We start from the raw sequence: 14,800 nt of genomic DNA, 5'->3' as shown, positions 1-14,800 counted from the left end.
GCCATGCACAATTAATAAGAGGACTGTAAATAAATATTGGGGACTGTTACGTGCGGACCCCAAATATGGAAAAATTTTGAAAAACCGTCAAGATTTATTTACAAAAAAGGTAAATCATTATTTGCTAATTCTTTGGTACATGCAGACATGAAAGAAAAAAGAAAAACCAAACAGTAATTTTTATGTACAAAAAGGAAAGGAACGTTCCCATGTTTGAGTTGCCAAAATTATAACAGCATTATAAAAACTGATGTGATTTGTCATCCATTAAAAAGGTACTAAAATTCCTATAAAAGGCTGGTACAATTGCAACTCTAGACATGTAGTTTACACGTTAAAATGTACCTGTGGACGAGTTTATGTGGGGCAGACGATGAGGAATGTAAAATGCCGCATTAATGAACATCATTGCGCAATCCGGAATATGAAAGGAGGTTCAAGCCAGATAGAAATAGAGAATAGGTTCGGTGAAACAGGAGAAGCAAAACATTTTTATGATTTTGGTCATCAAGTAAGTGAATTACGCTGGTTGGTTATTGAAGAGATAGAAGGTGACTCGGAAGAGAAAATTAAAAGAAAATTACTACAACGAGAAGTGTATTGGATAGAAACTTTAAACTTGCTGAGTCCAGATGGGCTCAACGAGTTATGCAATATTTCAGTTTTTCTGTAAGTTGTTGTTAACATCTAACTTAATATTGCTGTGATGGAATGTTTTTAATTTATGAAGCATGTATCTGCCTATATTTTAATATGAAATATCTCACTTTCAGAAATGAGCTCTCGCGAGAAAGGAATGCTATGTAATGGGTGATGGGTGCACGATAGGGTCACTTGAGAAAGGGGGTGTGTCCTTCAAAACATCAGAAGTGTCCAGCAAACACCCCCCCTGTCTACCCCGTTGTGGGAGGAAGGAAGACCAGCTCAGATATGCCCGTGGAAGGGTGAAATTACACTGGCTGCTGGATCAGGACTGTCGGACGTTTATTAGTGGGCACTGGGGGTGAAGTAACTTTTGTACCTTTCTACTTTCAAATAATGGAGATTGCTCCGATTTTGTACTAAGAAGTTTAAATTATTTAAAGCATTTCTTAAAAACGCATATTGTTGTCAAGTGTGAATTACTTCTTATGTTGGATGCTGCTTTAGATGGATTGGAGCCTCTGTTTACTCACACTTACCACCCCAGTGCTAAAAATAAGGTTTATCACTTTATTTATGTATGAAGCATGAGGATACCATATAGTGGCTGAATGGCACAGCCTGGAGGTGGCATCAGGAGTCCTGAAAGTGACCCTAATGCAAGGAATTTCTGAAACTGGGGACCAGCACCTTAATTATGTTTGGCAGTATCCATGGCAGCACAATGAGAGAGCCTGGAGGTGGTAACATCAGCATGAGGAGACCATAGAGCAGAACAATTATAGAGCCTGGAGGTGGCAGCATCAGCATGATGAGACCATATGGCGGAACAATGACAGTGCCTGGAGGTGGTAGCATCAGCATGAGGAGACCATATGGCGGCACAACGACAGCGCCTGGAGGTGGTAGCATCAGCATGAGGAGACCATAGAGTAGCAGAATGAGAGACCCTGGAGGTGGCATCATCAGCATTAGGAGACCATATTGCAGCACAATGACAGAGCCTGGAGGTGGTAGCAATAGCATGAGGAGACCATAGAGCAGAACAATGGCAGTCTGGAGGTGGCAGCAGCAGCATGAGGGCCATGCCAACTGAGGGTTGAGTGTGAGGAACCCACCGACTGTTGACTGGGGAGTGTCAAATGTCACTTGAGATGAAATGAATGAACGAGTGAACCAATCAATCACGGCTGATGGGTTGCTGGTCGCGACACGACTGCTAGCTGACACCGGGAGCTCAGACCTCTCGCTGGCACACACCCCTACTCTGATGTGACCTCTAGCTGTGCCTGATGAATTTAGACCTCTGCCACTCCTCTGCGCACGTCCTGGCAATACTCTTCCTGACATACTTATTGCGTATATGAGGGGAGTACAATACGCTTCACTACACTTAAAACAGCATTTGTCTAGAACAGCAGCAGGTGTGTACTATTGGCTGTCCTTTCACAGTACCTAGGCCCTTGACAGATTAACAAGTACAAAATAGTACACTTCTTAGATGTACATATGCGGTATACACTGATGAGGGCAGAAAAATATGCTATAATACGCTTTAAAAACTGCCGGTGTGTACTATTGTTTGGACTTTCACAGTATGTAGGCCCTTGACAGATTAACAGGTACAATATGGTAGACTACTTAGATGTAGGTATGTGGTATGCACGTATGAGGGCAAAAAAATGCGCTACAGTACACTTGGAAAACGTATTTTCATGTAACAACAGCCAGTGATTAGTTTTCCCTGGCCTTTCACTGTATGTAGGCTTGTTACAGATTAACAGGTACAAAAAAGTGCACTACTTAGATGTACGTATGTGGTTTACACATATGAGGGCAGAAAATTGCGCTACAGTACGTATTTTCGTAAAACACCAGCCGTTGATTACTTTTGCCTGGACTTTCCCAGTATCTAGACTTGTTACAGATTTACAGATACAAAATAGTAGACTGCTTTGATGTAAGTATGTGGTATGCACGTACAGTATTAGGGCCGACAAATGCACTACAGTCCGCTGAAAGGGGTATTAAACCCTAAATTACACTCTGTCACAGAGTGTTAAGAATGGTGTAAACTGGTTTTTATACCGTCTACAGACTAGTATAAGCAGCAGATGATTTCTTGTGGAAAAAATACACAGAATTGCGCTGAAAAATCATTCCTGCCTCCTGTGATAAGGTTCAGGCAGCTTCTTGATATATATGAGGCAACGAAAAGCTATCTGCTCCTCTGATAAAATGCTGAATGAAGTAACTGGGAGCTTAATGGCTGGCATCAAAATCCTTCTCAGTGACAACAAGTACTGCACTCCTCTCTGTCCACAACACTGATGTAACTACCGTGTTTCTCTGAAAATAAGACCGGGTCTTATATTAATTTTAGTCACAAAAAACACAATAGGGCTTATTTTCAGGGTAGGGCTTTTTATTTATGGTATGTACCTTGAACAACATTTAAACAACATTTAAACAACATTTCTTCAAATACCGGTACAGTCATCTTCATTTTCCTTCCATCTCTCTTTTACAGCAATATATGGTACAGTAGCTCTCCCTACCGTAAACAACATTTATTCAATTACAATCATGTCATCTTCTTCTGGAATATCATACATCTCCAAACCCTGATTGCCAGCCTAAATTTCTTGCATCTCGATTTCCTTTTGAACCATTGGGCTTAATTTCTCATGTAAACCAATATAGCTCTCCTTAAACGAGTACCTCTTGTCTATGTAGCCTGCTCGTAGTGCTTTGGCAACACAGCTGTCAGTGATTTTATCCCATGAATTCTTCACCCATGTCAAGACCTCTAGCAGTTTAGGCTTCACAAAGTTTCCACCCTGATTTCTGACCAATCTATTTTCAGTGTATTCATTGATTTCCATGGTTTGTTTATTGCAATATCAAGAGTTTGGAGATAAGCAATCATTCCTGTGGGAATCATTACTTGATCTATTCTCTCTGCAAGGAAGTTCTCCATGTCTTTTGCGCAGTGAGTGCTGGCTGAATCCCAGACTAGCAGACCTCTTTGGCCACCTCTCAGAACAAGTGGCAGCATTAAATCGATCCACTTTCTTATAACTGCTTGTGTGCACCAGGCTTTTTCTGTTTTAAGAACATAAATACCTGAAACGCGTTCAATCTTATCTTTCTTGCCCATTGCGATAATTAGAGGTGTGGCTTTTGTTCCATCCAGACAAATTGCCAAAACACAGGTAACAAAATTGCCAAAACTTTCATAACCAGTGGAGGGAACGTAGATTGAGGAGGCACCCCTCTGATCAATTGTCATTTGAGATCCTTGGCCCATATTCACTGCAGTTTCTTCCATCGCAATCATGTTGGAGAGTTGGTATTTAGAAAAGTCTATGCCATCAATAAAGAACTTGAATGCAAGTGCACGTTTAACAATTTCATTATCTTCCAGCTTGAACAGTGTTGTCGATCTTCTTAGAGACAGTTCATATCGCTTAAGGAAGCCATCCAGCCAGTGGTGTGATACTTTGAAATCTTCTGAGGATATGTCAAATTGTGGTGCCATTTCTAGGGCAAATGCTTGAATATCAGCCCTGCGCACAACCAAAGCCTTTGCTCTCTTGTCAGCAATGCATTCACAGATGACATCTTCCTGCTCAAGATATAATGGCTGGCGACCTGATCCACACTTGCGCTTCTTAGCATTTCCCTCGTCCACCTTTTGACTGAGGTTACCGTAGTCTGCACGCCATTTTCGGACCATTCGGAGATCTAACTTCATCTCTTTGCAGAAAGTGGTAAGATTCTTGCCGTGGGAGTCCTCCACGATTCCTTTCTTGTACTCAACAGAACAGCTCTTTCTCTTTGCACTCATCTTGTCTGGGGATCAAAATAACGTACTGTATTAATACCGTATACAGTACCGGTATGCATAAAAAGCGCAAATAGTCCCAAGTCTGTCTGGCTGGTAATTGCTTTAAGAAAAATCCTGTTCCTTTAAAGCATGATAAACAACACTGTGTCATTTATCCCTCTCTATTTTCTAAAAAAATAAAATAATTTAAATCTAAAAATTCTGTTTCCTGTCTTCCCCTCAGGCCTCCCCCCACCACCCCCACCACCAGAATACACAATGCCCCTGTGCCCCCAGAATACATAATGTCACTGTGCTGCCAAAAACTGTGCAACTGTGACTCAGACAGACGGTCATGATGGGAGGTGTAGTTCTGTAACAAATGGAGAGTCACAGGTGGGGGAATGACTGTTCACCTGGGAAATTAGGAGTAGTGTGGAGGATGTGGGGCTGCAGGAGTGTGGAGGATGGGGGGGCTGCAGGAGTGTGGAGGATGGGGGCTGTGGGAGGATGGGGGGCTGTAGCTGTGTGGAGGATGGACGGCTGTAGCAGTGTGGAGGATGGGAGCTGCAGAAGTGTGGAGGATGAGGGGGCTGCAGGAGTGTGGAGGATGGGGGGCTGTGGGAGTGTGGAGGATGTGGGGCTGCAGGAGTGTGGAGGATGTGGGGCTGCAGGAGTGTGGAGGATGGGGGGCTGTACCATAGCAGTGTGGAGGATGGGAGGCTGTAGCAGTGTGGAGGATGCCGCACCCCCCATCTTCTACACTGCTACAGCCCCCCATCCTCCACACTCCTGCAGCCCCCCATCCTCCACACTCTTGCAGCCCCCCCATCCTCCACACTCTTGCAGCCACCCATGCTCCACACTCGTGCAGCCCCCCATCCTCAACACTCGTGCAGCCCCCCATCCTCAACACTCGTGCAGCTCCCCATCCTCAACACTCGTGCAGCCCCCCATCCTCAACACTCGTGCAGCCCCTCATCCTCCCCTTTCCCTGTCGTCCTCCACACTCCTACCCTACACTGCAGGAGTGTGGAGCATGGGGGCTGCAGGAGTGTGGAGGATGGAGGGCTGCAGGAGTGTGGAGGATGGGGGGCTGCAGAAGTGTGGAGGATGGGGGGCTGTAGCAGTGTGGAGGATGGGGGGCTGCAGGAGTGTGGAGGATGGGGGGCTGTGGCTGTGTGGAGGATGGACGGCTGTAGCAGTGTGGAGGATGGGAGCTGCAGCAGTGTGGAGGATGGGGGGGCTGTGGGAGTGTGGAGGATGTGGGGCTGCAGGAGTGTGGAGGATGGGGGGCTGTACCGTAGCAGTGTGGAGGATGGGGGGCTGTAGCAGTGTGGAGGATGGGGGGCTGCAGGAGTGTGGAGGATGGGGGGCTGCAGGAGTGTGGAGGATGGGGGGCTGTAGCAGTGTGGAGAATGGGGGGCTGTAGCAGTGTGGAGGATGGGGGCTGCAGAAGTGTGGAGGATGGGGGGCTGCAGGAGTGTGGAGGATGGGGGGCATCCTCCACACTCCTGCAGCCCCCCCATCCTCCACACTTCAGCAGCCACCCATCCTCCACACTCCTACAGCCCCCCATCCTCCCCTTCCCCTGTTGTCCTCCACACTCCTACCGTACCCATTGCCCCCAACCCCTCTGCCATAATAAACTAGAGTACTGGTACACATTTCACCGTCATACCCTGCGGCAGGGGCAGGGACACGTCCGTGACGTCGGCCGTGCATACGCGCTGACGTTTTAAAACAACAGCGTCCCTGCCCCGGCTGAAGGTAAGGTAACTTGTCGCGGGTGCCATGGGACCAGCCAAAGGAGGCGGGGGGTGGCCGAGGGGGGCTGTAGGGTCTGCGGGGTCTGCGGGCATTACTGGGGTGGCTGGGGTGTGTGTGGAGTCTGTGGTCATTACTGTACTGGGGTGGCCGGGGGGGGCGGTGGCGCCTGCGGGCATTACTGTGGTGGCCGGGGGGCGGTCTGCGGGTATTACTGTGGTGGCCATGTGGGGTCTGCGGGCATTATTGGCGGCCGCGGTCCGCCAGCTGATTACACCTGGACTCGGTCTTATTTTCAGGGTAGGACTTATATTGCATAATCTACTTTCGGGGTAGGGTTTATTTTCGGGGAAATACGGTAGCAGTTGGCAGTGGAACGCTGTGGTGTAATCAATTCAGCGTCTCTGTGTAACACACAGACATGCAGTCCGTCCTATCTCTGCAGTGTATATGGCATGAAATGAGCAGCCGCAAAATGTCTGCCGATTATATTGGCCTGTGACATGACAGGGGTCAATGATTGCTGATAGGCTGCATCCCGTATATGATTCAGGGTCATCACGCCTACCTCGAATCCCCCCTCGCATTCCCACCTTCCCAGCATCCCCTGCCCCATGTAATGACATGTGGATCCGCCATTTTAGTTGTCCTGGAGCCTGGAACGCTGTAAAATGGAGTTTAATGAAGCGATTCACGCGATTAGTCCCTGGTTATTAGTGGTGTACCCCAAGGTTCAGTACTGGGCCCGCTGCTGTTTTATTATTTATAGAGGATGGTATTAACAGCTCTGTTTCTATATTTGCAGATGACACCAAGCTTTGTAGCACGGTACAGTCTATAGAGGATGTGCATAAGTTACAAGATGACTTGGATAGACTAAGTGTCTGGGCATCCACTTGGCAAATGAGGTTCAATGTGGATAAATGTAAAGTTATGCATCTGGGTACTAATAACCTGCATGCGTCGTATGTCTTAGGGGGGATTAAACTGGCAGAGTCACTGGTAGAGAAGGATCTGGGTGTACTTGTAGATCCCAGACTACAGAATAGCATGCAATGTCAGGCTGCTGCTTCCAAAGCCGGCAGGATATTGTCATGTATAAAAAGTGGCATGGACTCGAGGGACAGGGACATAATACTCCCTCTTTATAAAGCATTGGTACGGCCTCACCTGGAATATGCTGTTCAGTTTTGGTCGCCTGTTCATAAAAGGGACACTGCGGAGTTGGAAAGGGTGCAGAGACGAGCGACTAAACTAATATGGGGCATGGAACATCTTAGCTATGAGGAGCGATTAAAGGAGTTACAATTGTTTAGTCTTGAGAAGAGACGTTTAAGGGGGGATATGATAAACGTATATAAGTATATAAATGGCCCATACAAAAAATATGGAGAAAAACTGTTCCAGGTTAAACCCCCCCAAAGGACGAGGGGGCACTCCCTCCATCTGGAGAAGAAAAGGTTTAGTCTAAAGGGGCGACACGCCTTCTTTACCGTGAGGACTGTGAATTTATGGAATGGTCTACCTCAGGAACTGGTCACAGCAGGAACAATTAACAGCTTTAAAACAGGGTTAGATACATTCCTGGAACAAAATAACATTAATGCTTATGCAGAATTATAAAACTACATCCCTTTCCCTTATCCCCTTACACCCTTCCCTTCAACTCCCTAGTTGGACTTGATGGACGTATGTCTTTTTTCAACCATACTAACTATGTAACTATGTAACTATGATAGTATGGTGGTAATATTCGCATTCGTTGTGAATCGAATAAATCCTGAAATTCGTAACAAATTCGGGTTCGTCTGTTCGATTCGCTCATCTCTAATTATTCCTCTGAATGGTGATTTATGCACAAGCAAGAGTAGTAAGATAATGCTATGCTGTGTTAGTAAACTGCCAATTTTAAGGGGTGGATGCAGTGATCTGCGGATACATTGAATTAGTACTGTTACGGCTATACAGACTATACAGGAATACCGCAGAGTGTGCACTGCGACTTAAACCAAGTATTACATTGCAGTGATCTGCGGATGAAGTGAATAAGTACTGTTGTGGTTATACGAACTACACAAGATTTTCGCAGAGTGCGCATTGCTACTAAAATCTAGTGTTTATGCCATAATATGCGGAGGATTGTATCAAGTATACTTGTGGGCTTACCCAATTGGCCTCATATGGCAGGAATCACACTGTGTGAATTACGACTTGAATAACATCCATATGGCAGGAATCACACTGTGTGAATTGCGACTTGAATAACATCCTTTATCAACACGTACCAGCACTGTATTTGGAGATAACATATACCGGACTATGTGTTACCGTCTTCTTTGAAATATTAGACATATGGATTTAAGCTATGTTGTGGATACTTGGACTGTGCAGTTACTACATTATCCTGAACATGTGGACTTTATGATGGCAGAACATTTTTTTCTATATTTCCACCTTTCGTAAATGTGTGTATTTTTACTAGATGCATTAAAAGCTATGTTTTAGAGGTTCCCTTTTGGTAAAAACTTTTTGTGTGTATATATTTTTGGTCATGGGTGCAGCAGTATACCAATGATGAACCCTGAATCTGTGTAGTTGAATAGGATGGTGATGGTGTGCCCAAACCATCGTCGAGGGTAAAACCTATAAGGGGGCATACACTAAAAAGGTGAAGTGTGAGAAAAGGGGAGGGAGGGTCACAAGAATGAGACCTGCGACGATAGTGGAGAGCAACAGGCCGTATTTATGGTGAGCCTTCACCCCTCCCACAAACACAGGCTGACAATCAGCCTTAACTATCTGGAGAGCAGCAGGCCATATTTGGTGAGCGTCCGCCTCTTCCACAAACACAGGCTGATAAATCATCCTTAACTATTTGTGGTCATGGCTACAGCAGTAAACAAATGATGAACCCTTAATCCGTGTAGTTGACTAGGATGGTGACGGTGTGCCCAAACCATCGTCGAGGGTAAAACCTATAAAGGGGCAAAAACCAACCAAAGTAGAAGATGTGATTTATTGAATAGTTATTAAGCCAGTTTTCAAACCATGAGACATTTTAATTAATGATTTTGGAACGTAATGGGAAAACAAGACCACCAGCAACCCAACTTCCTAGTGAAATGACCAGGAACGTCATGTAGGAAGCAGCTGAGGCGGTCTCGATCCTTAATGAATGCCTGAGAAGGACAAAGGGTTAATGCCCAGACTGAAGACTATAGGCTGAATGAGAATTATAAACTGGGAAGAGATTAGAGTATGGCCTGCAAAGGAAATAGAGGACTGGCATCTGAAGTGTCGCTTAGAGCAGTGTTTCCCAACCCAGTCCTCAAGGCACACCAACATTTCGGGTTTGTTCAGTTACTCCATTGGAATAGAACAGGGAAAAATTTAAATCCTGGACTGTTGGTGTGCCTTGAGGACTGGGTTGGGAAACACTGGCTTAGAGGATAGAAACAAGAATAAATAATGGAATGATCCTGGTTCCAGACATCTGACCTTTTGACAATCCATTATCGCTAGCAGAAACCATGGTGAATTCGCTAGTGCGGAAGAAGCCACAGAAGCTGAGATATGTAGCCACCTTGATTGCACGACTAGGTAGATGGACAAAAAGGTGCTGTGTCTAGGGAGGTAGAGAGATTTCTTGGACAATTGCCAAAAGGCGGTTGTCTAGTAGGTGAATTAACCAGTATTCCCCTGAGAAGCACTCTCCAGTATTCTGTGCGATCTGTTCCTAGTAGTATTTCTAGTAGTATTGTGTGAAAGAGACTTCTTAATGAAATCTTTAGCATATGTACGCTATGAAAGTTATGCATATGTACACTATCAAACTGTGCCGTAAAAGCCACATAAGTACAATAAATGTACGTACAGTAAGACTACATATGAACAGAAAAATGTTACAAACGTAGAGCATGAAACTACCAGCATATGTACCGTTTGAATGCTACCAGTGTTATGTACAGTATAAAAATCATACGCCCGTATGTGCGGCATAAATGCTACAAGTGTAAGTACAGTATGAAAGCTACAAGCAAATGTACAGAATAAATGTTACAAGCTTATGTATCGTATAATTTATGAACGTATGCACAGTACCAATGCTATGAGCGTATGAACATTATGATGGTATGAGTATATAGACAATATGATGCTATGGGCGTATGAACAGTATAAATTCTATGAGCATGTAGACAATATAAATGCTATGAGCATATGAACAGTATAAATGCTACAAGCTAATATACATATATGCTATGAGTGTATAAACAATATAATGCTACGGGCGTATGAACAGTATAAATGCTATGGGCATATGGACAATATAAATGCTATGAGCATATGGACAATAAAAATGCTATGATCGTGTGAACAAAATAAATCTATGAGCAAATGTACCGTATAAATGCTATGAAGGCATGTACGGTATGAATATTATGAACATATGTGCAGTATGAAAGCTATGAACGTATGTACGGTATAAGTGCTAAGAGCATATGTACAGCATGAATGCTATGAGCGAATGTACAGTATAAATGTTATGAACATGAGAACGATATACATGCTACCAGCGTGTGTACAGTATGAATGCTATGAGCATATGAACAGTATAAATGCTACAAGATAATATACAGCATGTAATAAGCGTATCTACAGTATAAATGCTATTAGCGTATAAAACATTATAATGCTACAGGCATATGAACAGTATAAATGCTATGAGCATTTTGACAATATAAATGCTTTGGTCATGTAAACAATATAAATCTATATGTGAATGTACCATATAAATCCTATGAGCAAATGTACAGTATAAATGCTACGAGCGTATGTACAGTATAAATGCTACAAGCGTATGTGCAGCATAAAGCTATGAGCGTACAAACAAAATAATGCTACAAGCGTATGAACAGACAGCATGAATTCTACAAGCATATGGACAATATAAATGCTATGATCATGTGAATATAAAACTATGAGTGAATGTACCATATAAAGATGCTATGGGCGTATGTACGGTATGAATGCTATGAGCATATGAACAGTATAATGATATGAGTGTATAAACAATATAATACTATGAACAGTATAAATTCTGGCATATGAACAGTATAAATTATACGAGCATGCGGACAATATAAATGCTATGAGCATATGGACAATATAAATGCTTTGATAGTGTGAACAAAATAAATCTATGAGTGAATGTACCGTATAAATGCTATGAGCGCATGTACAATATGAATCTTAAGAACATATGTACAGTATGGAAGCTATGAGCATATGTATGGAATGAATGCTATGAGCATATGTACAGTAGGAATGCTATGAGCATATGTACAGTATAAATGCTATGAGCATGAGAACGATATAAATGCTACGAGCGTATGTAAAGTATGAATGCAATGAGCATATGAACAGTATTAATGCTTTGAGCTAATGTACAGCATAATGTAATAAGCACATGTACAGTATAAATGCTATGAGCGTATGTATGGTATAATGCTATGATGGTATAAGCAATATAATGCTACGAGCATATGAGCAGTATAAATGCTATAAGCATATGAACAATATGAATGCTATGATCATGTGAACAATATAAATCTATGAGCATATGTACAGTATAAATGGTATGAGCGTATGTACAGTATAAATGCTACGAGGGTATATGCAGTATAAAGCTATGAGCGTAGAAAAAAAATAGTGCTACAAGCTTATAAACAGTATGAATTCTATGAGCATATGGACAATATAAATGCTATGATCGTGTGAACAATATAAAACTATGAGCGAATGTACCGCATAAATGCTATGGGCATATGAACAGTATGAATGCTGTGAGTGTATGTACCATATAACTATTATGAACAAATGTACAGTATGAATGCTATGAGCGAATGTACGGTATGCATGCTATGAGCATATGTACAGTGTGGAAGCTATGGGTGTATGTACAGTATAAATGCTATGAGCATTTGAACGATATACATGCTACGAGCGTATATAGAGTATGAATGCTATGAGCATCTGAACAGAATAAATGCTACGAGCTAATGTACAGCATAATGTAGGTGTATGTACAGTATAAATGCTATGAACGTATGTATCGCATAAATACTATGAGCGTTTATACAGTGTAAATGCTACGAGTGTATGTACAGTGAAACTAGCGGCACCTGTACAGCACAAATTCTACAAGTGCATGTACAGTGCACGCGTAGAATACGCCCTACTATATGCAATACCTGAAGAATAAACGGAAGAATAGAGGGAAAGCAATTGAATGTTGAACACAAAGAACAGTATGAACCTGAAAGAAAAGTCATGCTAAACAAGACTCGTAACAGTACTAGCACCAGTGTGTTATACAAACTAGAAAAGGGACTTCTCGGCAGAACGAGCAGTGACAATTCCAACAAGAACTAGCCAACCATCAACTGTGCTACTGTGGTTACCGATGAGACGTACGTGGCCCCACTTTGAAGGTTACTACTAACCCCTGAGTGACATGCACAGTCTGAAACAAACATAACAAGGAAATTAATACACCAAAGACATGCGCACAACTGACTTGTGGAGAGGTTAAGAATAGAAAAAGACCTAACACCCTGAAACATAAGTACATGGATATGTCAGGAGAAAATATATGAAAAGTAACGATGGTCCGAAATGAATGACCATTCGTGAGAACTTAACATGCAACACCAAAGACATCCTAAGATTGATCGTTAACCAATATCGAGTGCCCGAATCCGTGATGGCCAGGGATCGAGGGTGTATGAACCCAACCACAAAGAAAAACCTCAAAGCACTACTCACCGAACTAAACCCAACAGGAAGTAAATTACGACCAGGAATTGATGCTTGAGTAACTGACTGAGTAGACTTAAGATGAGTCCTACAATGAGATGTTGCTGTCAACACATGTGAGTAATCAAACGCTGCAGAGGGCCCGAACTGTGATGGCCAATAACCAAGGGTCCACGTACCCAACCATGAAAAACTCAAAGTATTACTTACCAAGATGAGCTCGACAGAATGTAAAAATTACAAAAAAGGATTGATGCTTGACTAAATGAGCTGCATAGGCTAACGCTGAGAGCCATGATGAAATATCACAGTAAGTGAACGTAAATGAATGCTGAACACAAAAGAGGGCCCGAACTCTTGGTGGCCAATAACCAAGGGTGAACATACACCAACCGTGATGAAAATCAAGCACTACTACTAACGAAATGAACTTAACAGAACGTGAATGACAACTAGAGATTAATGCTTGACTAAAATGAGCTGAATAAGCTAATGCTGAGACCTATGATGAAATATTACTGTATTGAACGGAAATATTACTGTATTAAATGGAAACAAAAGACAAACACTAAAGAGGGCCCGACCTTGTGGTGGCCAATAAGCATGTGTGAACGTACACCAACCATAAAGAAAGCTCAATACAGTACATGAATATGTATAATGAATGGAAATGAAAGACAAACATTAAAGAGGGCCCTGGGGACCTGAGATGATACATACAATACAGTAGAATTCACAGGCCCCATGCAATAGCAGAAATAGCTGAGCAGACAATACTATATATACAATACTGCACGATCTGCAGGCACTATGCCACAGAGCAGAGGGAGCCGAGCAGATGATATACACAATACAGCCCAATCTGCAGGCACCATGCTATGGAGCATGAGGAGCTGAGCAGACAGAGTAAATCGTGCGCACCATGCAGTGGCTGAAGGAACGCACGGTGGAAGCAGAGCTCCGTACATGAGCCACCTCCTCCTGCAACTTATACAAAATGAGACCAGCATAAAAGAATGCGAGGAGGCAGGCAGTGCTGAGAGGTAGCCGAACCTTAGTTACGCTGTCTGCCTCCTCAACAAGTCTACCGGTACACTCAGAAGCAGAGTCGGCATCACACACTACCATGCCGACACAGAGAACGTCAGAGAGCCACGGACGCATGACATCAAAAGAACGAGACCTGCGACGATAGGGGAGAGCAACAGGCCGTATTCATGCCGAGCCTTTGCCCCTACAACAAACACAGGCTGACAATAAGCCTTAACTATTTGGTGAGCGTCCGCCTCTCCCACAAACACAGGATGAAAAATCAGCCTTAACTATATATATATATATATATGTTCGTGTGTGTGTATGTATATATCACTTGGCTGTGTATATGACAGGGTTGGTCAGAGGTGGTGACATCTCTTAGAGGGTGGGACTAGTGCTAGGAGACAAGTCATCTAGTCAAGCCTTGTGAGACAGCAGAGAATGATGTGTCAGGAGCTGCTGAAACAACAACACACTGCTGAGACAACTCCTTGGTGTAGAAGCAGGGGATGACTTTGAGTAGCAAATTAGCAAATGATGGAGTCATCAAGTACCCTGTCCATTTAACCTTTCCAGTACATGGTTACTGTTACACTCTGCGCTCCGGCTGCAAGCACCGCCCATAAGCGCAGAGTCCCTGTGTCCCCGTCTGCCCGCTGGCCGGGATTCGCATCGCGGGACGCGGCCGCATGCGGATCACAGCCCGTCACT

The 14,800-nt window shown here is 43.5% G+C and overlaps 1 protein-coding gene across 1 annotated transcript in view; it reads right to left on the bottom strand.

The window, feature by feature from the left end:
• Positions 1-3,466: 3,466 nt before the first annotated feature.
• LOC130274535 (uncharacterized) overlaps positions 3,467-14,800 on the bottom strand; it is a 130,285-nt gene continuing 118,951 nt past the window's right edge. Inside the window, exon 2 of the mRNA XM_056522975.1 lies at positions 3,467-4,497. Within this exon, the coding sequence (XP_056378950.1) occupies positions 3,467-4,497 (1,031 nt within the window). The remainder of the gene's footprint in view (positions 4,498-14,800) is intronic.

Source organism: Hyla sarda, chromosome 5 (genome assembly GCF_029499605.1).
Source record: "Hyla sarda isolate aHylSar1 chromosome 5, aHylSar1.hap1, whole genome shotgun sequence".
In the NCBI taxonomy this organism is placed as follows: Eukaryota; Metazoa; Chordata; class Amphibia; order Anura; family Hylidae; genus Hyla; species Hyla sarda.
This window is presented reverse-complemented; position numbering and strand designations above follow the sequence as displayed.